This window comes from Saccopteryx leptura, chromosome 6 (assembly GCF_036850995.1).
Source record: "Saccopteryx leptura isolate mSacLep1 chromosome 6, mSacLep1_pri_phased_curated, whole genome shotgun sequence".
NCBI classification, from domain to species: Eukaryota; Metazoa; Chordata; class Mammalia; order Chiroptera; family Emballonuridae; genus Saccopteryx; species Saccopteryx leptura.
The window spans coordinates 169,191,242-169,217,842 of record NC_089508.1 but is presented as its reverse complement, the minus strand read 5'-3'; the positions used below and the strand labels follow the sequence as shown (position 1 = coordinate 169,217,842).

The following is a 26,601-nucleotide window of genomic DNA, read 5'->3' as shown; positions in this document are numbered from 1 at the left end:
TTAGTAAGGCCCCAGACAGCCTCCTCCTACGTCCCCCACACCCCAGAGATAACGAGATCATTTTCCAAAGAGGGTCCAAGGGCCTTGCTCCCAGGGGAGGTATCTGGTGGTGGCAGAGTTGTCACTCCTCCCCTTTTTCCCAGTTTCCAGTGCAGCAGCCAGGGGTCCCAGCACTCCCTCCAGAGGCCCCGGAAACCGAACTCCCGCCTTATCATTCTAGAGCAGGGGTCGGGAACTTTTTTGGCTGAGAGAGCCATGAACGCCACACATTTTAAAATGTAATTCTGTGAGAGCCATACAACGACCGTGTACGTTACGATTATCCAATAAAAATTTGGTGTTGCCCCGGAGGACAGCTGTGATTGGCTCCAGCCACCCGCAACCATGCACATGAGCGGTAGGAAATGAATGGATTGTAATACATGAGAATGTTTTATATTTTTAACGTTATTATTTTTTTATTAAAGATTTGTCTGCGAGCCAGATGCAGCCATCAAAAGAACCACATCTGGATCGCGAGCCATAGGTTCCCAACCCCTGTTCTAGAGCCTGTGGAGGCAAACGGGCTCCAATTCCAAGTCCCTTCTCCTGCTTCCCTTGTGGCTCTTTGACCCGGCAGTGTCTCTGGCGTCCCCCGCCCTCACCCTCCCCTAACTTGGGAAGGTCTGTCCTCAGTCAGGAGAAAGGAAAAGGGCATTTTTGCATTTGGATGGCCTTTTTCTGCGCATGTTTATTAAGTTCAGCTTGAGCCGAACGATTCGATCACATTTCCACGCAGCAGAGCTGCTGTTCTCAGGGTCTCTGGCTGCACTGGAGGCCAAAGTGACTGCAGGGGAAGGAGAAATCTTTTCCTACAGGTCCCCACAATGGTTATTTTCAAAAAGAAAAGGCAGCATCCTTAGCCACTCAGCCAACAAATATTTATTGAGCACCTACTGTGGGCAAAACATTGGGGAAGGAAGATGAAAAAGACAGGGTCCCTTTTCCTCAGGGCTCAAACTGAAACTGTGCCGTGACCCAAATTGGGTACGTTCCTCTGTGCCATTGCTTCCCATCCACAACAGGTGGCTCCGATGGCCCTTTACCTGCCATTTTTAATCTCCCAGCTGTAGGGACACCTTGGCTTTAAAAACAGGACCTTTTAGCACATGCAGGGCGTTAGAAACATCTGTGCAGCTTAAAGACCCCTGCCTAGGATTCTCTTAGTTCGGGAGATTTCTGATTCAGGTGGTCCAGGGTAGAGTTCAGACAAGTGTATTTTGAAAGAATTACCTGGGTGAGCTTCATCTGTGTGTTGTCTGAGAACTCTTCAACAAGATAAAAGCGAGTGTCCTATCAGAGCATCCGAAGAGACCTTTGTTGGAGACCTTAACCCTGGTATGAGTTCAGGAGTCAGTTCAAAGTGGAAAGCCACTACATTTTGGAAGAAATTTTATTTAGTCCAGGTTTTGATGAATGAAACAGTAAGAATGAAATGTGGAGGTAAGTAACATTGCTGGAAACATCAGCATCCGACCTTCCCTCAAATTCTGTAGAGCCAGGGACAGGGACCCTTTTACTTCTCGTGGTTGCGTACAGTAGTAGCATCTTCCATTCTCCTCCTCTTTGAAAGGTTATTATGAGAAACAAAGAACAACGACAAAATGGTTCTTCTTTTCCAGGTAGAAGGGACCCCTTCTTTTCTAAGCATCTCATGGTTGCAGAGTGGGACAGGGCATTGCTCAGTTGCCCCGTCTCCATGTCTCACGTCACCAGCTCAGAGGCTCATGGGAACTGGCCTTCATCCTTTGCGAGTGAATGCCGGGAAAGCCGCAGAGATGATCGCTTAGGATTTGTGCCAGTTCCAATTAGCCCGTGTGTGTGTTCACTGCCCATCCACCTGCTTCTTGCAGAAAGTTGGCCAGAAGTCTGAGGAATTTAGCCATCATCCACAAGGGGTAGGCAGTTCTGCCTCATCCAAGACCTAATTAAAAAGAATTTAACCAAAGCTCCAACTCAAGTAATGCTGGATAGAGGCACTATTCTGTCTGGTTCAATTCTAATCCATGCATTCATTTAAATCATGAAAGTAAAGCATTAAAGAGCCTGATGGGCTTACTAAAGTGCAGATTCCTAGAATTTAGCCTCAGATATTCTGATATGATAGACCTGGACAAGGCCCAGACATCTGCATTTCTACAAACACAACCCAGTGAATTCTGATGTAGGTGGTGGGTTGACCAGACTTCGGGAAACGTGAGATTACATTGTAAGTCCCATCAAGTCAGGGGCCTTGTTGCCTTAATTCGGGACCCTAACCTAGGGCCTAGCGTGAAGCAGATACTGAATAATTTTGTTGGAAGAATGGGTTTTAAAGTGCATGAGTTAATTAAAAAAACGAGTTGAGGGAGTGTACTTTCAGAGATCTGCAGCTGAAAGAAATGAAGTACAGAATACGTGACTGTGTGACTTTTGACGTGTGATGTAGAAAAGAAGCTGGTACCCTTTAACAGGCTGTCTTTTAATAAAAGCAAACCACCCTTAAATGTCTTTTCTCCTTTAAGTTAAGATTCCCCCCGATTTTACAATTCCACATATAGAATTAACGCATTTGTTCAACATACATATTTTATTCTTTTTTCCCTTGAACGTGTCTTCAGCATAACTTTTCCAAATCTCAGTTGAGCTCATCTAAAAACTGTCCCTTGTTTCATAGGACATAGAGGACAGTTTTTATGAGTTAGGAATTAGTTAATAGTATCTTATGTTTTTTAAAGTTTTAGTTTAGCCTGACCAGGCGGTGGCGCAGTGGATAGAGCGTCGGACTGGGATGCAGAGGACCCAGGTTCGAGATCCTGAGGTCACCGGCTTGAGTCCAGGTTTGCTGGCTCGAGCAAGGGGTCACTTGGTCTGCTTAGGCCCCCAGTCAAGGCACATATGAGAAAGCAATCAATGAACAGCTAAGGTGCCACAAGGAAGAATTGATGCTTCTCATCTCTCTCCCTTCCTGTCTGTCTGTCCCTATGTGACTCTCTCTGTCACACACACAAAAAAAGTTTTAGTTTAAGTATTGATGTGTCATAAGAAATTGCAGTAGAGCCATTTTTGGTTGGCCTGAGCGCTTTCAGGCTTTGAAATAAAGCTTGACTAGGTATGTCATAAGTTTCATAAAAACATAAAAACTGTTCTGTATTTTTTTTCTCATTCTAGGAGCAATCCCGGATGTTGGAAATGGGGATAACTGGCCCAGAAGGCCACGTGCTGAGCAGACCAGAGGAGGTGAGTTGCAGGGAGGGGTGGTGGGTGAGGTAGGGAGGAGGGAGAGAGAGAGGCAGCGGCTGTGGGGGCTTTCTTTTTTACCAGCATCTTCCGAGAGACTCCATCATCCCAATTCCAATCCCAGCAGCTACTCCGATGGCCTGTCAGTCATTTCATATTTGCATTGTTGGTGTTCCGACTGCCTCCCCCAGGCAAATGCACACACAGTGTATGAACAAACATGGTGGAAGGTGGTGGGGCTCTATGAATACCAGACAGCAGGATTGGAACATTTCTTCCAAAGACCACTTTGACCCAGCTCAAGGGCCCCTGCGAAAATTAGAAAGGGATGCTTATGGCGGACCCCTAATATCTCTAAAGATAGCATCAGTCAGAGGGGACTCCATAGTTATTCAGTAGGAGTGGTAAATATCTAACTCCTTTTTAAAATATGAATTTCAGAGACATTTCTTCTCATTTCCTTCTTCCATATTATATTTTGAGTCCTGCAAAATATTGACTATCTGGTTAGGAGGCTGAATGGGTTTTAATAGGCAATATGTCTGTTGATTTGTGTAAGGGGACAACTGCATGTAGGTATGGAAGTTTCTCACATGTAAAATGAACGGTGATCTGTGACTGTGCTTAGCAGCTGGAAAGCAAAGGAGAAGTAAGTACGGGCTGATTCCACGTCTCTGGGATGTCAGCAACCTCAGGTGCCGGCACAGGGCACAGCTGGGAACTGGCTGCCTGTGTGGTTGAGCGCATATTGGCTTCCGGGGACTAGCCTTGGTCTGGTGCCTGGAACAAGTTCAAAGTCCTCCATGTTGGTGAAGTGAACAGTGCACCTGTTCTGTGATTCCAAGCTCCACACTCCACAACAGGTAGAAGAAAGGTCAGAACCGGAAATGATTGCATTTCCGTTGCCCATCTCTGTTAAAATCTTGTAAAAAATTAAATAGTAACACACACAGAGAAAGTGTTCCTTTTATAAGGGTGCAATGAATTTTCATAAACTGAATACACTTATATAAGCCGCACCCAGTTGGAAAAACACCATCAGTACCCCAGAAACTCCTTTGTCTGATGATATTTTTGCTACCAGTTGAAATAATGTATACTTTTTTCTGTTGGAAATGTAAATTGGTGCAGCCCCTGTGGACAACAGTAAGGTGGCTTCTCAAAATATTTAAGAATAGAACCATAGAACCGTCAGCCCTTGCTGGATAACTCAGTTGGTTAGAGCATCGTCCTGAAGCACAAAGGTTGCCAGTTCAATCCCCAGTCAGGGCACATAAAGAAATGGATCATGTTCCTGTCTCTCTCTCCCGTCCTCTCTCTAAAATCAATAATAATAGTAATAATAATAATAATAATAAAACCAGAATAGAACCATCAGCAATTTCTCTTCTGGACAATTATTTGAAGAAAATAAAAACACTAATTTGAAATGATATCTGCAGCCCCATGTTTATTGTAGCATTATTTCAACAGTCAAACCATGGGAACAGCGTAAGTGTCTATCAATGGATGAATAGATGAAGAAAATATGATATACTTGTGCATGCATGCACACACACACACACACACACACACACATACACACACACAGGATATTATTCAGCCATAAAAAAGAATGAAATTCTGCCATTTATGATAACATGGATGCACTTTGAGGGTGTTATGCTATGTGAAATACTGTTATTTCCCCATGTATAAGACACTCCCATGTATAAGATGGACCTTAATTTTGGGGCCCAAAATTTGAAAAAAATATGTGTTACATAAAGTTATTGAACTCAAGTTTTATTCATCATAAAATTCATCCAACTCCTCATCACTGTCAAAACTCCCATCCATTAGCTTGTCCTCATCTGTGTCTGATGACGAATCACTGTCTTCATATATTGCCTGGTCCTCAGTTCCATCTATGGCATTTGAAATGCCACAACCACTGAATGAGACGTACCCAGTTTTTAGACCCCAAATTTTTCAAAAAAGGGTGCATCTTATACATGGGGAAATATGGTAAGTCAGATGGAGAACAACAAATACCACAGGATATTACTTACGTGTGGAATCTAAGAAACAAACAAACAAAAATCCACCCCCCCCAAAAAAAAAAACCCACGAAGATCATAGTTACAAAGAACAGATTGGTGGTCGCCAGAGGTCAAGGGTTAGGAAATTAGATCAAGATAGTCAAAAGGTACAACCCTTCAGGTGCAAAGTATTTATAAATAAGTCATGGGGCTATAACGTACCATATAGAGACTACAGTTAATAATACTCTATTGCATATTTTAAATATTTGAAAGTTGCTAAGAAAGTAGATCTTGAAAGTTCTCATCACAAGAATACATTTTGTAACTGTGTGCCACGATGTTAAGACTTATTTTGGTGATCATTTCACAATACGTAAAAACATCGAATTGTTGCCCACCTGAAACTCCTATCGTGTTGTATGTTAATTATACCCCTCAATATAAACAAAATTGTTGTGATGGGATTGCAGTCACAGCATTCCTGTGGGAGTCTGTGTCCTTAATGCCGGTCCCTGTGTGGAGCCCTTGCTTATACCCAGTACGGTGCTGACTGCGTTGTCACAGCTGTCCTTGCTGCTGCCCTGGGTGGCGGTGTCCTCGTGCGTTCAGAAGCTGATGATCAGCGAGGTTAGCACTGGCCATTGTGTCTGAAGGACTGGAAAGATGTTTGCACAGTGTGAGCAGGCCGGGGTGATCAACTCTGCTTGTGACACTTTCCTTAAACGTCGGTCACTGTTGAGATGTGCTGGCGAGATAGATCCTTCAGCAGCAGCCAGGGGATTTCTGAGCAAAGTCTATTTTTGTTCTTTGGTTTGTTTGTTCAACCCCCCACACCCCCCTCCTCCCTGTTCCCGTCTCCTTTTTAGTAGAAAGCCTCTCTCGGCTGCCGATCCTGACAACCCTGGAAGCCCTTTTGGGTGAAGTTGGGGAGTGATGTAACCTTCCAAAGATAGTCTTGTTGTCAAGGTGCTGAAAAACCTGCTGTGCTGTGAGGGCATGAGATCAAAGGGGCTTGGGTGGCAGTCACTGCTGGGCTGGAGTGGTCAGCTCAGTGTGAAGGGGGGGTGGGGCGTAGGAGAAGCCAGCCCCGCGTCAGGTTGGAGCACACCCAGGTACTGTTGACGCTGTTCAGAGAGCTGAGCCTGATGCCCAGAGACCCCACTCCAGGAGTCTGGGGACTCCAGCAAGGTGGCTGCATGTCCCCGTGGTCAGGGGCCTCCCAGGTCTCATCCACATGGGGTCTGGGGGACGCCAGCTGGACCAGCCAAGCTCTTAGGGCCTGTTTGCTGAGCCACACTCACCAAGGGCAGGAACTGGTTTGCATCGGGCTTCTGCAAGCTATTTTTGGTCTTTTTTAGAGGGTTGGGCTGCATAGGCTAACTAGAATGTCAGATTGATCCAAAAAGGAAGTGTTGCTGATGGAATGGAAAAATGACAGTGTCTCTGCTTTGGGATGAATTGGACTAACTTGGGTAGTAACTTTGGTTAGTAACACAGGTTTGCCACACTGTCAGGAGCTGTCATCAGCAAGACCAGCACCCTTTAGGGAACATGGGCCTTGTCCCGGGAGTGAGCTAATTGATTTGCACGGGTGAACTTTTTTAATCCTCAAAACAGCCATGTGTCAGGTCCTATTATTATCCCCACTTTATGGACAAGGGACACTGAGGCTTTACGAGGTTGTGTGAGGTACCTGAGGTCACCCAGCTTCTGAATGGCAAAACCAGACCTTAGACCCAGGCCATTTAAGAAAGCCCAAGTTCTGGCCCTGGCCAGTTGGCTCAGTGGTAGAGTGTCGGCCTGGGGTGCAGGAGTCCTGGGTTCGATTCCCGGCCAGGGCACACAGGAGAAGCACCCATCTGCTTCTCCACCCCTCCCCCTCTCCTTCCTCTCTGTCTCTCTCTTCCCCTCCGCAGCCAAGGCTCCATTGGAGCAAAGTTGGCCTGGGCACTGAGGATGGCTCCATGGCCTCTGCCCCAGGCGCTAGAATGGCTCCAGTTGCAACAGAGCAACGCCCCAGATGGGCAGAGCATCACCCCCTGGTGGGCATGCCGGGTGGATCCTGGTCGGGCACATACGGGAGTCTGTCTGACTACCTCCCCATTTCCAACTTCAGAAAAGTACAAAAAAAAAGAAGAAAGCCCAAGTTCTCAGACCTGCTTTGTTAGCAAAATAAGGGAAAACTTACTACGTCTAACTTAATAGATGCAACCTGGCTGGTTAGCATCTTTGAAACCATGGATAGGGTGGAGGAGATTGATAACAAAAGAAGTCTTTGTGTGGAGAAGTCTGGGAATTATTAGTATAAGACGTGTCTGCTGGAATGAGCCCATCACTGACCACCTGTTGCTGTAGGAAAGGATCAGAAGAAACACGATGCTGCCTTGTCCGGACTGGTTATTTCACACACATTGGGGTTGGGATTGTGTTTTGTCAGAGAATCTGCCCTGGGAAGAATGGGGAGCAAAGGCTTCCCTCACCTGTAGCCTTTGTGATAATTGCAGAGAGGGGAGAGGCTACGGACAGACTCGAGCTGCGCTGACGCAGTGTGTGCCCTGTGCCAGGCACTGATGTCACACGCCACCCCGAGCTGTCCTCTCCTGATCTCCACTCCACAGGCGAGGCACTGCGTAGCCCAGGGAAGTGGCACAGCCAGGAAGCGCTGTCTCTGAGATTCAGGTCCAGTGCGTCCAGCTTCCGATCCTCTAGGTTTTTAAACCTCTGCCTTGCGTTCTCGGTGGGCGGAGGCAGGGGAATGGTGGCTTTGAGGGACTGCTGTTCCTATTGACTCCTGGGGACTTTTTTCTTTTGCAGCTGGAAGCTGAGGCTGTGTTCCGTGCCATCACCATTGCCAGCCAAACCAACTGCCCTCTCTATGTCACGAAGGTCATGAGCAAGAGTGCGGCTGACCTCATCTCACAAGCCCGGAAAAAAGGTGACACGCGGTCCTGGGATCTCAGGGCTCCGGCGCACCTTGACTCCTTTCCTCCCTGGATAGCCTGTGTGCACGGGGCCTGTTTCGCTCATGGCCTCACTCTCTGGGGGACCCATCCATGGCAACCCATTTGATGATTTCTGTGTCCCCATGGGTCACGGGCTCTCGGGATTAATCCACTTGGCAGCTGGGTAAACTGAGGCTCAGGAACAGTTAGTAGTTTTCCTGCGATGACCCAGCTTGACAGTTCTTTGGAGATTTGGTTCATCTTTCTTTCTCCCTTTGATCTATTGTCAGTTCACATTATCTGAGCTTTATAAACAGGCATATTAGTCCAGATTGTATTGGGTGCAGAAGTCAAAGATCCAACTCAAGTGGACTTAAATGAAAGTAAATTATTGGTTGATGGTTTTGAGGCATGGCCAGATTGAGGGGTCTAAACAATGGGATCAGAGTTCCGTCCCTTTTATTCTTTCCTTGGGTCTGGTGTCCTTATTTTTAGTATGAACAGTGACAAGGATAAATGCCAAGAGGCACCTATTGTCCTCCATGCTTGATGGGAGCATGAGAAGGAGGTAGGGGACATCTTTTCCAACAGCTCAGGTGCAAGTCCCCAGGATGACTGTGATGGCCTTGGCTAGGGTTATGAGCTCTTTCCCAAACCAGCATGTGCTCTGGTGACATAGAATTGATTGGCCAGGGCTGAGGGCAGGATGCCGGGGCAGGGGCAGGGACCCACCCCCTGACCCACACAAGTTAACAGAAGTTCTTTTAGGAAAGGGTCTCCAAAGCATGTCCAGGGGCATGGCCTTTCTGACCCAGGGCTCTGTCCCCACTGCCTCTGGCCGCTTTCCTCCTTGGCTGTTAACTTGGGCTACCTTGGCTCACCTGTGCTGAGCTCAAGTTGACTCTCATTTCAAAGCTTTCTTTTCTGAGTTTTATTCTTGTAACGGAAGACTCATGGGCTCACTGTGAACAGTGTGTTGAGAAACTGGGGGCAAGGGCTCTGTGTTTGGCTGGGAGAGAGGATTTACCAGGCCCGGTTATGTGATTGTGACCACTGTGTGAGGGGGCTGTTCTGGTAGTGGAGTAATGCATCTACCACACTCAGAACTGGTCTGTAAAACTCCAGATGGGAATAGTGGGGGTGTCTAAAATTAGTCCCAGCTGACTCTGATGGCTGAGTCTTTAGCTGCCTGGCTTTCTAGCAAAGGGGGCCCTTTCCTTGTGGGAGGGGAGTCGTCCTAATTGTCTAGACAAGCTTTCTAGCTGGCAGATTCCAGGGCACCTCCTGCCTTCCCCTGCTCACAGGGAGTCTGCTGTTTTCTCTCTTAGCCTTTCAGTGTCTAACGTGCCATGGGTCTGAGTCATCGGGCCAGAACCAGGAAAGCAGCCCCATGTCCCTTACCCATTCTTGGAGGAAGGCAGAAAAAGGAAAAAGGAAAGAAGGAAAAGAAAGCTAAGGGCCTGCGATGATCTAACCCGGGCCAGGGCAGCAGTACCTCCTGCAAACTCTGCCTGTTTCCCACCCCGTGCAGGAAATGTGGTCTTCGGTGAGCCCATCACTGCCAGCCTCGGCACAGATGGAACCCATTACTGGAGCAAGAACTGGGCCAAGGCAGCTGCCTTTGTGACATCCCCGCCTCTGAGTCCTGACCCGACCACTCCTGACTACATCAACTCCTTGCTGGCCAGGTGGGTGCAGAATGACAAGCAGCTGGCATTGCGTGGAAACATCCTGGGGCCGGTGGGATGAGGACTGGAGCGGCCCATCCATCAGCCTAGACTTGGGTCTGCTGTGATGAGAATTCCCCTGCAATCTGGAGCACAGACATCAGGCTCTTTTCATTGTGTTTTTAAAAATACTACAATCATCACGTTAATAATGGGAATAGCAGTTAATGTGTATTGTGTGCCAAGGACTAGGGTGAGACCACACGCATGATGTCATTGTTCCTCATGACAACTTTATGAGTGAGGGACTTTCATAACCTTTTTACATGTTAAGCAGCTGAGGGTCAGGGACTGAATTATTTGTTGAATTTTGAACAACTGGTCACGATGACCATCTAACCAAACTTAAAGGGTACTCGTTTGCTGCTCTTTTCTGTGGATCAGTCCCATCGCTCATTTGGGTCCCTTCTGTTTTGTTACACAAGAGGTGACCTAATCCCACCCCCTCATTTTCCAGATGGGGTAGCCAAGCCCCAGAGAGGGAGAGAAATGCACCCAAGTTCACATAGTTGGCAAGAGGTAGAGGAAAAATTTCAGACTCAAGTCTGGGCCCCCAAGGCATCCCTAGCCACATCTCCCGTTCACATGGAGTTTTTCCCCCTCGCCAGTGGGGACCTGCAACTCTCTGGCAGTGCCCACTGCACCTTCAGCACTGCCCAGAAAGCGATCGGGAAGGACAACTTCACGGCCATTCCTGAGGGCACCAATGGGGTGGAGGAGCGGATGTCTGTCATCTGGGACAAGGCTGTGGTAAGGATCAAGATCATGAGAGGGTGGCCAAGCTGTATGAGTGATTGTCACTCTCTTCTGGCAAAGGGGCCTGGTTTTATTTTTCTTGTTAACATCACAGAAGTTGGGGGGGAAAAAAGCCATGTAAATGAAGGTTCTTCCAAAGAATACAGTAAAATTAGTGATTACCTTCAGTTGATCATGTCCTTCTGTTCTATTCTAAAAACCCTAGACACTCATTTCAGAGCCAGATAGAATGTGTATGCTCTAATGCCTCATTTGGCTGTGCAGTGTAATCCGCCAAGTTTTCCTTTTCTTCTTGGCTACCAGGAAGCTCAAAGGTAGATTTTAAACTAAATTCTTCTTTCTTACCTGGGCTTTTTGTTTTGAGAAGAGGGAAGGGATAAATATTTTTGTCTTTTTTGTTAATTTTGTTATATATTTATAGATATATATACACATTTATCTTGGCACTATCTGGAATTGTTATAAATAATATATCATATATGTATTTTTATTACCAACATGGTACATTCTCGATAAAGAACAGTTGGAAACACCAAAAAGCACACACAAAAATTACTCATAAATTCCACACCCCAGGGATAATTATTGTTATCATTTGGGTGAGGTTCTTCCATATGAATACAAATACATATTTTAAAAATGGGCTCATCATCACATTTGTTTTTATTGTGAACTTTCTGTAATCCTTTTTGGAATTAGAAGGGGTTAAAGCAACTAAATGTATACATGTAATCAAAAAGGAAAATGCATACTTTAGGAGCAATAACTTCCCTCCTTTTTAAAAAATTTGTTTTATTTGTTATTTTGAAAGAGAGAGAGAGAAAGACATTGCTTTGTTGTTCCACTTTTTTTTTTTTTTTTTGTATTTTTTCCGAAGCTGGAAACGGGGAGAGACAGTCAGACAGACTCCCGCATGCGCCCGACCGGGATCCACCCGGCACGCCCACCAGGGGCGATGCTCTGCCCACCAGGGGGCGATGCTCTGCCGGGACCAGAGCCACTCTAGCGCCTGGGGCAGAGGCCAAGGAGCCATCCCCAGAGCCTGGGCCATCTTTGCTCCAATGGAGCCTTGGCTGCGGGAAGGGAAGAGAGAGACAGAGAGGAAGGAGGAGAGGGAGGTGGAGAAGCAAATGGGCGCTTCTCCTATGTGCCCTGGCCAGGAATCAAACCCGGGTCCCTCGCACGCCAGGCCGACACTCTACCTCTGAGCCAACCGGCCAGGGCTGTTCCACTTATTTATATGTTCACTGTTTGATTCTTTTTTTTTCTTTTTTTGTATTTTTCTGAAGCTGGAAATGGGGAGAGACAGTCAGACAGACTCCCGCATGCGCCCGACCGGGATCCACCCGGCACGCCCACCAGGGGGCGACGCTCTGCCCACCAGGGGGCGATGCTCTGCCCCTCCGGGGTGTCGCTCTGCAGCGACCAGAGCCACTCTAGCGCCTGGGGCAGAGGCCAAGGAGCCATTCCCAGCGCCCGGGCCATCTTTGCTCCAATGGAGCCTTGGCTACGGGAGGGGAAGAGAGAGACAGAGAGGAAGGGGGGGGGGTGGAGAAGCAAATGGGTGCTTCTCCTATGTGCCCTGGCCGGGAATCGAACCTGGGTCCCCCGCATGCCAGGCTGACACTCTACCGCTGAGCCAACCGGCCAGGGCCCATTGTTTGATTCTTGTATGTGCCCTGACCGGGGATTGAGCCTGCAACCTCGGTGTAGGGACGATGCTCTAACCCACTGAGCTACCCCGCCAGGGCAGTAACTTCCCCCGTAAGCCATTTATTTAGTCATTTTGCCTGGGTGATCATGACATCCCAGCTGATTTTAAAGCTTACTGGGTGGGGTCTGTGCTTATAACCTCAGAGGTCCCTGGTTGTATTTTGGGGCCTTTGAGTTCATCCTGCTCCGAGCTTAGAAACCCTGCATTGACAATTAAAGAAATAAAGATCGTATTTCCATAGGCCACCGGGAAAATGGATGAAAACCAGTTTGTGGCCGTGACAAGCACAAATGCTGCAAAGATATTCAACCTGTACCCCCGCAAGGGAAGAATATCTGTGGGTTCTGACAGCGACCTTGTGATCTGGGACCCAGATGCTGTGAAGATTGTCTCTGCCAAGAACCACCAGTCGGTGAGGCTGGGCAGGCGGCGGGGCGTGGGCGCAGGGTGGGGAATGCGGACAAGGAGCTCGCTCAGGAGACATGTCTGTATGTGGGTACTGGCGTAGTTAGGCTAGGAATTCCAGCCTGTGCTTGGGGAACACGTGTCTTCCTCGCTCTGCCCACTGAAACCGTGTGGATGCCTTGTACGCTTTTCCTGGCTTACCTGGAGAGTCAGTCCTCGTGACACTGACAGCAGCATCCCAGGCACACAGAGAACCAGAATTCTCTGTCTCCCCTTCCCATGCGCATGCCCATGGCTCTGCCCCTCCCCTCCGCCTCCAGGCTGCAGAGTACAACATCTTCGAAGGGATGGAGCTGCGCGGGGCTCCTCTGGTGGTCATCTGCCAGGGCAAGATCATGCTGGAGGATGGCAACCTGCACGTGACCCAGGGGGCCGGCCGCTTCATCCCCTGCAGCCCCTCCTCTGATCACGTCTACAAGCGGATCAAAGCCCGGAGGAAGGTAAGAAGGCCTGGATCCCCTGGGGTCAGGTGATGGGGGCTTAGCAACCAGGGAACAGGAGGGGGTTGTGTGCTCCAGACCCCACCAAAGAAATTCACAGCAACGATATCTTGCAAAGGATAGTCACACAGATTTAATGTACATAACAAGGGGTTTCAAAAACTTTTTTGGTCGAAGAAAGTTGTGTTGGTTTTCTTTATAATTATTTTCCCCATTTGGCCACTGCCTGCACCCGAGTCACTGACTAAAGAAGACGGCTCTGTGACGGACAGATGGGCCACCCTGTACTGTCAGGCTCCTGGCAGCACGCCTCCCCTGTAAGGGACAGAGGGTGTGGGCCCCAGTACCCCTGCCTGCAGGGTCTTGCAGTGTTTGTCTACTAGACTGTGAGCTTTGGGGGAGGCGCCATGTTTCCTGGGTCCACAGGGCCCAGCCTTGGCACAGAACATAACTCAGGCAGTGGTGCTGGCTGGCTCCACAGTCCTGGGGCAAGTTCACAGCTCCAGCCAGAGGCCAGTGGGCCAGACCACAGGATGCTCATGGTGCGGCCTGCCAGCTGATCTGTGCTAGGAGCGTGAGGGTGGGGCTCCCATGGGCCCTCATCCCGCCAGCTCTCACGACCTGTCTCACACTGCTACCCTTCCCACCTGCTCTGCTCTGGCCGTGCAGGTGGTTTTCCATCCTGTGATGTTTCCACCACCGGTTTCGCCTCGCTGTCGTGCACACCACCCCTCGGCATCTCGGGGTCTCCTCCCTCCCTCCACCTGAGTCCCATAACAAGCTCCTTGGATCCTTAAGATCAAAGCTCACCCATCTCCCTCACCAGCACTCTAGCATAACATTCCCTTTCTTAATCATCATTTTCTGGCTCCCACTCCCCACATTTAATTCACTGATATATTTGTGCTACCTAGAACAGACCCTTAATTGTGACAGGGATAATGGTGACATGCCTTCTCTGTCGTAGATGGCAGACCTGCACGCAGTCCCCAGGGGCATGTATGATGGGCCGGTGTTTGACCTGACCACCACGCCCAAGGGGGGCACCCCCGCGGGCTCCACCCGGGGCTCCCCCACTCGGCCGAACCCGCCCGTGAGGAACCTCCATCAGTCGGGATTTAGCCTGTCGGGTGAGTCAGACGAGCTGATGGTGACCATTAGTGAGGAAGGGAGGAAAGAAGGGGGTAGCGGGCTCCAGGGCCCCAAGTTAATGGATGACCCTGAGAGCTAGCCCAGACCACCTGTTAGGGAGCCGGTTACTGGGCAAAAAGGTTGGTTTGCCAAATCAAAAATAAAAGGTCCTGCTGAGAAAACAAGATAAAGTGCACTCAGGTTACAGATGAGGCTTCAATGGTGGCCAGTCCTGCTCAGAGCCCACATGTGGTGAGGGCGGGGGCAGGATCATTTCCATTATGAATTTCTAGCGATTTTCTTTTTTTTTTTTAATTTTTCTGAAGCTGGAAACAGGGAGAGACAGTCAGACAGACTCCCGCATGCGCCCGACTGGGATCCACCCGGCACGCCCACCAGGGGGTGATGCTCTGCCCCTCCGGGGCGTCGCCATGTTGCGACCAGAGCCACTCTAGCGCCTGAGGCAGAGGCCACAGAGCCATCCCCAGCGCCCGGGCCATCTTTGCTCCAATGGAGCCTTGGCTGCAGGAGGGGAAGAGAGAGACAGAGAGGAAAGCACGGCGGAGGGGTGGAGAAGCAAATGGGCGCTTCTCCTGTGTGCCCTAGCCGGAAATCGAACCCGGGTCCTCCGCACGCTAGGCCGACGCTCTACCGCTTAGCCAACCGGCCAGGGCCTTCTAGCGATTTTCGATATTAGACTGAGAGAGCTGGGCAACGGGTTGAGTTTCCTTGTTTGCCCAGGTGAAAAGAGAGCTCAGATTATTTTTATGCTCAAATTGCAATAGCTTCTTTCAGCCTAGGATTTTTATCACCGTCTTCCCTTCCCAGTAATAATAACCAAGCTAGCAGCAGCTACCGGTGATGGAACAGGTACCGTGGGATAGCCACATTGTGAATCTTATCTATTCTTTAAGAACTGCCTGTTATATATATATATATATATATATATATATATATATATATATATATATATATATATGAAGCAGTTATGCTCCATAACCAGTAGTCTTTAATTGGGGGGAAAAAATAGATGTCAATTTGCTTCTCTATGAACAAGTTAAATGGGAAGGAAGGAAGATAACAAGAAGAGACAGATGTGTAAGGAGAATACCATGGGGGCAGGAAGAGGGGTAAGGAATGGGATCCACAGGACCATGGGGAGGAGAAGGGATAAGGGGGACAGGTAAGGGAGGGGAGACAAAAGACAAGCCTAAAAGTTTTGAGGCGACATGGCCAGGTGATACGCTCTTCGCAGAAATTTTTGTCAGCGTTTTTTGCCATGTTCTGTTGCTCCCTGCCTCCTCCCCATGGCTCCTTCTGAACACAGAGATGCCCACTGATGTTTCCTTGTGCGCCGGGGCTGCAGGGGCCTGGCCGTCACCCCCACCCCTCCACACTGGGACCTTAGGCAGATTACCCAGCCCCTTGCAGCCTCAGTCACCTCCTCTTTGCATGGGATAGCAGTACTTCTCTGAAAGCACAGGGGGATGAGTGAGATAACCACTCATCACTTCAAACATTACTTGTCACAGGAACGTAAGCAGCTATTTTTTTTTTTATAACATTCCCGTTCTTTTTACTATCATTGTTACGATGCAGAGGGTCAGGGAAGTTGGATGAAATCTAGACATGAACCTGGCTTTTCCTGACAGATGGTGATTTTTTCAGGAGGGTGGGTATGAAAAATCTGGAATACATGACGCACTATAATGGAAGTTTCTTGGGAGATGAGGCCTGGAAGGCACATAATATCTTAACACTCTTAAAATTAATCCAGTTTCTTTCTTCTCATTCCCTCTCCCTTTTTCTCCCTGGCCATTGGTTGCCAACTGCAGGCACCCAAGTGGATGAAGGGATCCGCTCCGCCAGCAAGCGCATCGTGGCGCCCCCTGGAGGCCGTTCTAACATCACATCCCTTAGTTAAGCAAGCCCTCCCCAAAGAGAGGGGCGGAAGAAAGAAGAGATTTTTTTTGGAAGCCAAAATGGTACACCAATATTTAAGAAGGAAAGCGAATCCAAACAGTTACGATCTAAAGAATCGATAAGCCTCAAGCCTTATGTTTCTCCAATGTTACGCTCGCTTGCCTAGCTTTACGAATATTGCTTTGTTTTCTGTTTATGCCTAGCCTTGATTTGGTTGACCCCCCCCTGCCCCATTACCATGCATGCAATCAGACAGGCCACTAAGGTAAAGCGTCTGCTATATAGTGTTGGGAGCGTGTGTAGTGCTGCAGTATAAGACAAGGGGACAGACAAAGCTGAATGTCAGGAAGATGAACAAAAAGGGACACAGTTATTTGGGGTGAGTGGGTGGCGGGAGCCCAGAGCAAAGCGGAGGGCTCAGAGGGCTGGGGTAGGGTGCATACAGGGGAGGGGGTGGGGGAGAGCATTAGGGGTCTTGTGTATTGTGTTAATGAAGTACAATTATTTCCGTGGAAGATGGCCCCTGGGGCACCGTCATTTCATCATGGTCCCCTGGTGTCTGCGGAGAAGGCAGGCTTCAGGTTTCTGACTTGGTTATGTCATCTCTTCGTAGATTTTATTTCTTTGAACATTTTATGAAAACATCAAGTGTCAATCAAGCATCCCACCCTGCTTGGCCATGCCTGCGTTTGGGTGGGCCTCTTTCTCAGCATCGCTTGCCACTTCTCTTTTCCTGGCTGGGAAGGAGGAAGGGAGGAGAAAGGATGTTTCTCCTGTCTTGCTCTACCTGCCTCTCTGGTGCTCTTAAAAGGCAACAGCTGGGAGCACAGCACAGGCCCTCGGGGTGGGGCGGCCACACTTAAATAGCACCCACCTCTAAACATGAGATTGGAGATCGCCTCCCTCTTTGCCCTCTTTGGTCTCTGCAAGCCGAGGAGGGCAGCTGCCTCCGGCATCCTGAGCAAAGAAAGGGCTTGTCTGGCCTGTGGTGAGTGTTTGATTCTCTGATCTCCTGAGATGCAGGCACAGCCTTGACTGAACAGCATTTTTGTTGTTGTTATTGAAAATGGGTTTTCTTAGGCATTCCTTAACTTTTACTACAAATAATAGGTCATCTCAGCTTATCCGGGAGTCAGGCAGGGGTGTGGGAAGGCCAGTCTGGAGCAGCGAGAGCACGTTCTGTGGCCGTGGTTCTAGCTTTCAATCCTAAGGCACCTGTTTCCCCTTCTGTTAGCACATCCTTTGGGGGAAGGCTTTGTTTTGGTACCAGAGTCTCCCAAGGCGGTGGCAGTGGCATGCGGCCTTCCAGGTGTGGCACGTAAGATAAGGGACATTAGCAAGGAGGGTTTGCACTCACTCATCTGTGAGAGCTGAGTGTCCACTCCCCGTCGGCCCCTCACACCCCCAAGCTCAATTTCGGAACAAGTTCTGTGAGCCAGATGAGGATCTGTAGAACTGAAGGGCCCATATACACGGAGAAAACGTTCTTAATTTGGAAGCAGACTTCTGTGCTGGGGGATTGGCTGCTGGAGCTCATAGCCCGAGAAGAGCAGGCCTCAAACGCCTTTGAGGTGCTTAGGAAAAGCCATTATCTCTAACTTCAGGTTTTACATTGAAGGCCAAAGGAAAGAGAAGATGTGTCCAGAGAGGCATATGGAACTAGCCGAGGAATAGGGTTTTTCCTAGCAAAGCTAATTTCTGTTCTAATCATGAAAAGGATGATTTCCTTTCAAAAGAAGGGGTCCTGCTACTTGTAAGGCTTTTTTCATGGTTCCTTTATTTTAAGGAAACTTAAGGAAAGGGGAAGATGAAGCTCTTGGTTTATAACTCAAAGATCGGGGACAGGAAGCTTATATTAGAAGCATAGTCTATATACCTCATTGGCTGGGCTGATATTTAGGATATGTTGCAGTACCAGCCACAACCACCAGATGGAGGAAAAGACTCGTAAATAGCTCTAGTGGGTGCGTCCACTTCTGTCCCATCTGCTGTTACCAGCTCCGGAGTCTAGCACATCCCTTTGTGACCTCTCTGTGCTATGAAAATAAATCTTCCATGGCCCAGTTGATCTCACTTGGGACTTCTGAATAAAACATTCGACCAGAACTTTATATTATTCTACACAAGCTTTCTCTCCATGCTGTAGGACCAGCCCCTTCATGCCTTGATGTGGGGCGACATGACCTGACACAAAGGCCCCCCTTTCTTCACTGACTGTTAGTGACTTTCCAAGCATAGAGACTCCTGAGAATTCCAAAAACGCTGCCACTATTTTTTTTTTTTTTTTACTTTGATTTCTGGTTCCTTTTACTTAACATTTATATTCAAATGTGTCCTGTTCCATAAGGCACATCACAGGGCCCTGTGCACAGGGTTTAGGGAGACACCATGCTAATGAGTCAGGGCCCTCTCAGACTTCACTGGCACCTCGTCCCGCTGTGGGAGGGCTTGCTGGATCTCCTGTCTTCCTCTCAAGCTTCCTTTTACTGTCTCATGTCTGGGCCTGGCCCCCCTCTAAAGATGCCCCACCTCCTCCCTTACCCCCAACCTTCTCACATTGTCCCCAAACCCACGTGGCAATCATTGAGAGAGTTCTGTTTGGAAGGGCCACAGTCTTGGGTAGTTGAGAAGGTATTTGTGGAACTATTGAATCAATTACCCCACGGAGATTACTTCTTCCAAGCTTTCTAAAAATGGCAGGAGTGTTCTCATCCCCAAAATGGGTCTCCTTCGAAGTCCAGTCACTCATCCTCTGGCTTTTTCTCTTCGTGACTGCACCCCAGAGAGTCATACTCTGCTCTGAAGGCCTCAGTCCTAGCCTGGAGTTCTACTCACCTTGAGAAGCCCTTCCTAACAGGGTGACCAGTCCTACAAGCGTCCCAGGCTGTCCCCCCAGAAAAGTCTAGCTGGAGCCCCAGATATATACACGGGCTGTCCCGGGCAGCCAGCATTCATCGTACGCTCCCTCTTTGGAAAGTGGTGTGTGGGTGTTCCGTTCTGTGTCTGGTGACTATGGACAGACAGTAATCTCCCTGTGATCTGTGGTAGCTGTGAGGCAGCTCTGGAATGGGAAGAGCTGTTTGGTTTGAACCGTGAAGAAAACTGTGTTTTGAGTTTAGCTGAGATTAAAAAAAAAAAAAAAAAAAAAAAAAAAGTTCATCAAGTGACTGTTAATGTAAACCTGGTTATTAAAATAACTCTAAAATCACAGATGTCGTTCAGTCTTTCTCTGTGTGTGACATGCCATCTTATCTAAAGTATTACAATTGGATGTAAAACTGGAATGGTTAGTGGGGGGGGGGGGTCTGATGAAAAGAATGATTTGGAGAAAATTTGGGGAGTTCCTGTCTTTCCAGTTGAGAGAGGTTGAGCTTTTGCTTGGCTACAGGGTTGATGACCGTTATTGAAACTTTGGGGAATGACTACATTTTTTTTTCTCTATAGATCATCAAATTCAGTGTTAGTGTGAAAAGCATTGCCTTTGGGGATAAACCTGAGTCCAGAACAGATCCTGAGAGGTCGGAGGTTTTTGTTTGTTTTCTGGTTTTGTTTCTGTCATCCCCTTAAAGCATTGCTTCTTCATAAAAGCCTAGACTTTGAGAAAACTCAGACTAAGCAAGTTCCTACGTATCTTCTTGCACAGATTGGCCCCAAGGAATCTCAGGAGTGTTGGGAAGGATTGTTTACTGTCTACCCCTTCGAGAGATTTAATGTCCGTATCATCCCATTCAAAGCTCTGAGAAATCCTATGTCTTTCAAAATTTGTTCAAGGTTTTCAAACGATTTTTAACTACTTCTAATAGTCCACGCAACCGGTTACACTAAAGCCTTTTGGGGAAACAACTGCTGAATCGAATTACAACTTATGTAGGGCATTTTTCATTGCAAGTGTTAGTATATGCAAACAAAAAACAATTTTAAAGGGTATAACTGAAAAGTACAGAAATAGATTTGGGTAGATTCAAGCAAAGCTGGATCTAGAATGTTGTTTCTTTTCTTTTTGATACAGAGCACTTAACGAATTTGCGTGCCATCCTTGTGCAGGGGCCATGCTAATCTTCTCTGTAGTGTCCCAGTTTCAGTGTATGTGCTGCCAGATGTTTCTTTTCATCTTTGTCCTGCTGGCCTTCAGTAGGTGGTCCGTCCCCAGGAAAGCTCTTTGCATGTGGGAGCAAAACGGGCCATCAGAACACCTAGGTTTTCATTTCAGGAGGAAGACAGATGCTCCCTCAATAGTTGCAGCCACGGAGCCTGACTCTGATTGGCCTGGCTGGGGTCACGTGCTTTCACCAGCAAACTAATCACGGTGGCCCGGAGACTGTGGGCCTGATTGGCTGTGCCTGGTCACATGCCCCCCCCCCCCCCCCCAGCCACCTGAACTATGTGGACTATCAGTAACTCAAAGAAAATTAATTTGTGACACCAGAAGAAGAGGGGACAGACGTTGGGCAGGCACAAAGAGCAGATGGCCCCAGCACTGTTCTCAAACCTGCAGGGCACGGATGCTTCGCTCAGCACAGTGTCTGTGTTTAGGTTGGGGCAGGTGGGGAAGGGGATTGGGGTGGTCATTTCTGATGAATTGCTTTTGTGTGATGAACCTCGCTGGGTACGGCAGACCGATGCCATCATCTGGGAGTGGAGGCGATGATGCTTTTTAGTGCAGAAATTCAGAAACCGTACTAAAAGCACATGAAGAAGTATTTCAGCTTGAGGTTCAAGGTCTGATGATCAATAAGCTTTGAGCCATAGTCCCATTTTCTGGCTTGAACTCAGGACGGGAAACACGGCCTTCTGCTCATGACCAAGGCAGCAGCTGAGCTCTGTTTAGGATTAGCGTGGACTTAAAGGGCACGGCCCATGTTTAAAGTGATCTCAGGTTACAGGGTTCTAAAAGGGATGGAGCAGTTTAAAAAAAAAAATGTTAGTGAAATTCACACACTGACTACCTTTCACACGTCTGTGGGCTGGAGGTATTCTGGGCCGAGTCACATGGACCAGGTGGGCAAGGAGAACGCTGAATAGGAATAATAGAACCTCTGTGGGTCTGAAGAACTTTCTGGAATCAGCTCTGCAACCATGAAGCCATCACAAAGGGAATACTAACCAGAAACAGGAAGTGGCGGGGTGGGGGAGGGCTAAGGAAGCCTGCAAAAATGACATCACTTAAGGCCGACACTCTTCAGAATCGAAATACAGGTAGGTCTAGATCCTGCCCTGTGCTCAAGTGGCTGCTGGGAGTATGACAGGTGACTTAACAGGACCTGGACAGCAGGGCACCCAGCACGCAGGACTTCCAGAAGCCTATTTCAGGACAAGCCTGGGGAAACATCTGGCCTGGCTGCTCAGCTACTGTGGGTCTGAGAGGTCAGGGAAGGTCCCTTTATTCTCCCCTAAGGAAGGAGTTGCTGCCAGCTGCCGGAGGTCAGAGCTGCAGTGACCTCCCTGTCCCAGAGTATGGGCCTTGGGACGTCCACCTGCTGCTTTGGTGGGTGGGGTGGAGCAGGAGAAAGATGTTGAGGGGCAGGAAGGCAGAGTGCTGGAGAGAGGTGCCTGGGCTGCCCGCGGACTTAGGGTCACAGTGAAAGGCAAGATCGGAATTCTGGGTTGTGTTCCCTAAGACATGAATGCTAGAGAATTTTTAGTTTTTATACGTAGGGATTAAATTGTGTCGCATGCCGTAGTTAATAGAATATCCTATCACCAGTTTGTCTTATAAAAGGATTTCTCAGAGCAGGAAGTGGAAGTAACAGGTGATTTTGGGCACCAGAGCCCTTCCTCCAGGGAAAACCATCTCACACACAGCTGACAAGGGTCATTGGCTTGGTGTATACAGAAGACATTTAATACAGGCAGGCGCATTTACATTATAGATGCTACAGCCAAACAGATGCTTGCTTCCGTCCAAGGGCTGCCTATTCGCAACAGCACAAATAAGCGGACATTTGGAGGTCTAACATCAGTATTTACTATCAGACACACTGAGCTCATAAGAAGCAGTAATCGTAGGCAGACAATGGGAAACAGGATTTTGTGTAGACACGATGCAAGGACAAGTGGACACTGGAGCAAACCTGCCGTGCTTTTTATGCCTTTTTTTTTCAGCTTTGAAAGAATTGAAGCCTTAGAGTTATTACGTCAGCCCAAAGCAGCAATGCTGGCCTCTACTAGCTCTATTACCATTCTTTCTCCATAGTTATCTATTCGTCCATTCAGTCTACACAACTTATGATGATCTACAGTCTAGTCATTTCTGGTTAAAACGTTCCTATTAGAAGAAGGCTAACCACTAACTAATCTAATTATCCTAATTAATGTAGCAATGCTCTGTGCTGCTTGACATTCATCCCTGCCCTAGTAATGACCTCAGCCCAAACCAGTGCTGCCCTTGAGGTGTGTTCACCATTAGCGGAGTATTTAGTTCCAGAGCTAGGGCTGTGGCTAGGGTCACAGGGCTGCTCTGCCCACCCACTAGAGGTCACTGTGATGCACGGGGGGTGGGCAGCCAGCTGCAGCTCCCGAGTATATAATCACTAGGCTTCTGGTCTTCAAAACCTGCTCAGGCTTTTTAGATGCTCCACACAGATAAAGCAGGAAGTTGTTCAAAGGAAAGGATTCCGGGAATACTAGACGGAAAAATGCAATACTCACCCCATTTTCTAAAACCCTTAGCCCTGAACCTTGGTCATCACAAATCTAGATGAGACATGTTCCACCTGGTAGAATAGTAAATTTTAGCTTAAGTTATGGTAAAAGGCAGAGGATCTGTTTTCAATAAGTAGCAATTATGGTAAGGATTTAGGCATCCTCTGCTTTTTTTTTAGAAAACTTGTTTGTCCTAATGTTCAAAATATATAGTGGTAGAAGGTGCTTACAGTCAATCATTCTGCACTAATGGTTGCAAAGTGTTTTCTTTTCTAACTGAAAACACATTGTGCATCTGTATCTGTCTCTGAGGCTGTGTAGAGGGTGCGTCCATAGTCCCTGAATGCCCAGAGGGATGCTTCAGGCACAGACGCAGATCACTGGGAAGAAAAACTAGGGATTCAAGCCACAGTGATTACATTGGGCTCTTATCCCATTATAGACTGTATAGACATGAAATGGTCCAAGTGATCAGCTCCCATCCCAATGGAGACCCTACCAACCCTATTGCCCTTTGCTAAGTGTTTCCCAAAGTCTCCTTCTTTGGGTTGATACATGCAAAGTCATAGCAAGAGCAGGAACCAGAGACTAGGGAGGTAAGTCCACAGTACATCAGGGCTTGAATGAAGACCAAACAAAAGATGGAAGCTGGTGAACATGCAGGGTGTTCCTAGATAACCTGGAGCAGAATCTGGTCATCTGGTCAACCCATCCTCTGTTTGTGAAATTGAGTCAGGGCAAGCACTTAGAATATATAATGTTCAGAGACCAACAAGATAGCCCAGAACAAAGGTGCTGGCTTTAATTCTTAACAAAAGTATGGCTGCTGTTACAGTAGGCAGGCACTGTTTCACAAGTCTGTTGGAAATTTTGGACCTATTAGCATAGTGAGGAGACAACTGTATACGCTGAGTTAAAATTCAGCACTGGCCTCTACCATGCCAAGATGCCCTCAAATGCCCTCCTGGAAGAGTGTGGTGTGGCAAGTGGCTGCATCTGTTACTTCTGCCTATGTCCATCTGTCTGGTTTTCCAAATGGGCCAGTCTGGTCTCCCCTCTTGCCAGCTTACCACCATCTTGGTGAGGCCCATATTCTCCATAAGTAAGGACAAGGTTTAGGGGATTCGAGTGGCAGAGAGGTTCAAACAGCCCCCCACCAAAACTATTCATTTCTTGACTCTACCCAGTGACATCTGTAGATGTCTCAAAATAGTTCCTCTGCAAGGATCTTCAGGAGAGGAGAGATACATCACATGCACATCTCACTTAGGTGAATGAAACTTGGTGTTTTACAAATACATACATAGAATATAAAGAAAAACAATGAGGCATCAATCACATTTTAATTAGGTGATTCTGCCTGCCGATCTTGCAGTAAGCATAAGCCAGGGAGACAGTCCCGCTGTACCCTTAGTCCCAAGACCCTGACCTCTCAGACGTGGGAGCATGCCACAGTTCTATGTGTAATTCTACTCTGTAAAGGCATGGATGATGTGTTCAACATTTTGATTCCTCTGATATCAGCCAAATATAAAATTAAAAAACAATCAAAATGAACCAAAAACAGTGACATGTTTCACTGTCTTGGGCTACACTAAGACAAGACACCCATTTGATGTTATGCGTCATTGAAGGGAATGTTTAAGGGTAAATCTTACTATCCAAATTTACTTCACATTCTAACTTAGACTATGACTCCTGTGTAAGATGCATCACTGCACTACAAGGTGGACATGCTTTCAGTGTGACAAAGGTCTTCCCTGATCCTCTACAGACTCAGGTTTCTGATAAGAGGACAATTAGCTCTCAAAGAACATGAGTAGAAGAAGATAAATGGTGTGCTAATAAATATATAAAAACTGGCTTGCAGGGTGGGGGAAAAAAAGCCCTGACCCTGGAGAAAAAAATACCAAGACTATTTGCCAATATCCATGGTATAAATGCCCCATCAACACCAATTTCAACATCCCAACTTTCCATCTCTGTACAGGGCATCGGGACAGATATTCATAGCAGGCTCTTGTTAGCTGGGACAAGCTGATGTGGTGTGTGACTTTGGCCCACCCTGGGAAGACCCTGGCAAACCTCTGTCACTTTAATATGTTCCCATTCATTTTTTTCTTGACTGAATTCCTTATTCCCATTCAACCATACTTGAATGGGACTTGTGACCTCTTTATGAAGTTTTCTAGCTCAGAAGAGCCTCATTGAGTCATCTCCCCTATGTCCATGTGTCCAGCTGTCACAGTGGTCACAGTGTGATAAGAAAGAGTGGAAAAATAAATCAACCCCCAAATATTCCTTTGGAAATAAAAATAAAGGCTGTTTAGGATAACAGTGGTTGCAATAAAAAAGCAGAGTAGAGCTCATCTAGCGTAACCCCTCTCATTTTAGAAAAATCAACCAAAGCAGAGAAAGTGGTTAAGTGACTTGCTCAAGGTCACATGGTTCGTTAGTGGTAGAGCTAGTTCCCAGGAGCCCAGGGAAATCTTCACTGTTTCATGCTGCCTCCCTCCAAAGGGAGGCAAACCCATTCTCTAAGCTGTGTGAGTGTGCAGAGAGAACTACTGTCAGCTGGTCCTCAGATGGAAGTCAGAACCCACTGGCCCGGGGTGCCAGGAAATGTCCTGAGAAGATGTTGCAGACGTCACTGGTTGTTACTCTGGCCACTCTCTTCTTGTGGGTCTTTGGTTTGTTCGAAGGCTAGATTTGCTTGTCTTTTATTAAAGTCCCTTTTTACTCTTAAAAGGAAAAAAAAGCAAGAGAGGATTTATTCACTGAAAAGAAAGAGAGGTAAGCTTTTGAAACGATAGCATTAAATCCAACCATTTATAAAGAGGTCAGGGAAACTGTCTTAAAAACATCATTGATTTTAAATGTTCAAGTCCCACTTGCTCTGTCCTTCTTATAAACAGGAACTTGAAGTTCATTTATCTAGTACCATCTTTAAATTCTCTTACAAGAGAAAAAGGTTTCTGAAATTTCCAAGTGGTCTATCATGGCTAGGCATCGTTTTTTGTTTTTTGTTTTTTTTTTTTGTAATGAGAAAGAATAAAAAATGTTAAAACTACATTAAGGCTTTGCAAGTAAAGCCTGGCTAAAACCCCCTATCCTGTGTTCTTTCTGCTGCTGTCTTCCCGAAGCTACACACTTACTTTTCTCTGTTGAAAATTATGAACTCCTTTTGCACAGATTCAAGGTGCTGTTGAAGAAGGCATGTCTTTCAGGTGAACATTGGGGGGGGAAAAAGAGTTATAGTTAGCAGATCACTGAGAATCCTTAAACAGCCAATAAGCTATTGAGTGCCTGTTCACTGAATGACCCAAGTCAGAGAATGCATCTTCAAAATAGATGCTATCTCAAAAGTTTGTAGCAGGAGTAAGACGCCATCCAGAATAACAGGGGAGCAAATAGGGAAGAAATAGCAAGAGGATAAAATACATCAACACTTCACTCCCCACAATGAGCCAGCAAAGAAGACCTGGGTTACAGTGTATGGACATGATGGCTTTCAACCATCCAGCCTGGTAAGAGGCCATGGCTTCAAGGTGGGTGAGGACAAGGGTTTATTGAGCTGGT

The 26,601-nt window shown here is 47.4% G+C and overlaps 2 protein-coding genes and 2 non-coding genes across 7 annotated transcripts in view; 2 read left to right on the top strand and 2 right to left on the bottom strand.

Moving 5' to 3' along the window:
* Positions 1 to 19,588, top strand: part of DPYSL3 (dihydropyrimidinase like 3) — a 111,175-nt gene extending 91,587 nt beyond the window's left edge. For both annotated transcript variants that reach the window (XM_066344716.1, XM_066344717.1), the window contains exons 7-14: positions 3,190 to 3,258; positions 8,097 to 8,217; positions 9,756 to 9,912; positions 10,560 to 10,701; positions 12,663 to 12,833; positions 13,147 to 13,326; positions 14,294 to 14,456; positions 16,293 to 19,588. In XM_066344716.1, coding sequence (XP_066200813.1) covers positions 3,190 to 3,258; positions 8,097 to 8,217; positions 9,756 to 9,912; positions 10,560 to 10,701; positions 12,663 to 12,833; positions 13,147 to 13,326; positions 14,294 to 14,456; positions 16,293 to 16,381 — 1,092 coding nt within the window. In that variant the 3' untranslated portion in view covers positions 16,382 to 19,588. The remainder of the gene's footprint in view (positions 1 to 3,189; positions 3,259 to 8,096; positions 8,218 to 9,755; positions 9,913 to 10,559; positions 10,702 to 12,662; positions 12,834 to 13,146; positions 13,327 to 14,293; positions 14,457 to 16,292) is intronic.
* TRNAP-GGG (transfer RNA proline (anticodon GGG)) lies at positions 7,048 to 7,123 on the top strand. Its single transcript has one exon. It is a non-coding gene; the product is annotated as a tRNA-Pro (tRNA).
* A 791-nt stretch (positions 19,589 to 20,379) lies between the features above and the next one.
* On the bottom strand, positions 20,380 to 20,484 carry LOC136377833 (U6 spliceosomal RNA). Its single transcript, XR_010746455.1, has one exon. It is a non-coding gene; the product is annotated as a U6 spliceosomal RNA (small nuclear RNA).
* A 3,862-nt stretch (positions 20,485 to 24,346) lies between these two features.
* Positions 24,347 to 26,601, bottom strand: part of STK32A (serine/threonine kinase 32A) — a 105,220-nt gene continuing 102,965 nt past the window's right edge. For all 3 annotated transcript variants that reach the window (XM_066342557.1, XM_066342558.1, XM_066342556.1), the window contains exons 12-13: positions 26,178 to 26,242; positions 24,347 to 25,763 (exon numbers count right to left, since the gene is read on the bottom strand). In XM_066342557.1, the coding sequence (XP_066198654.1) occupies positions 25,670 to 25,763; positions 26,178 to 26,242 (159 nt within the window). In that variant the 3' untranslated portion in view covers positions 24,347 to 25,669. The remainder of the gene's footprint in view (positions 25,764 to 26,177; positions 26,243 to 26,601) is intronic.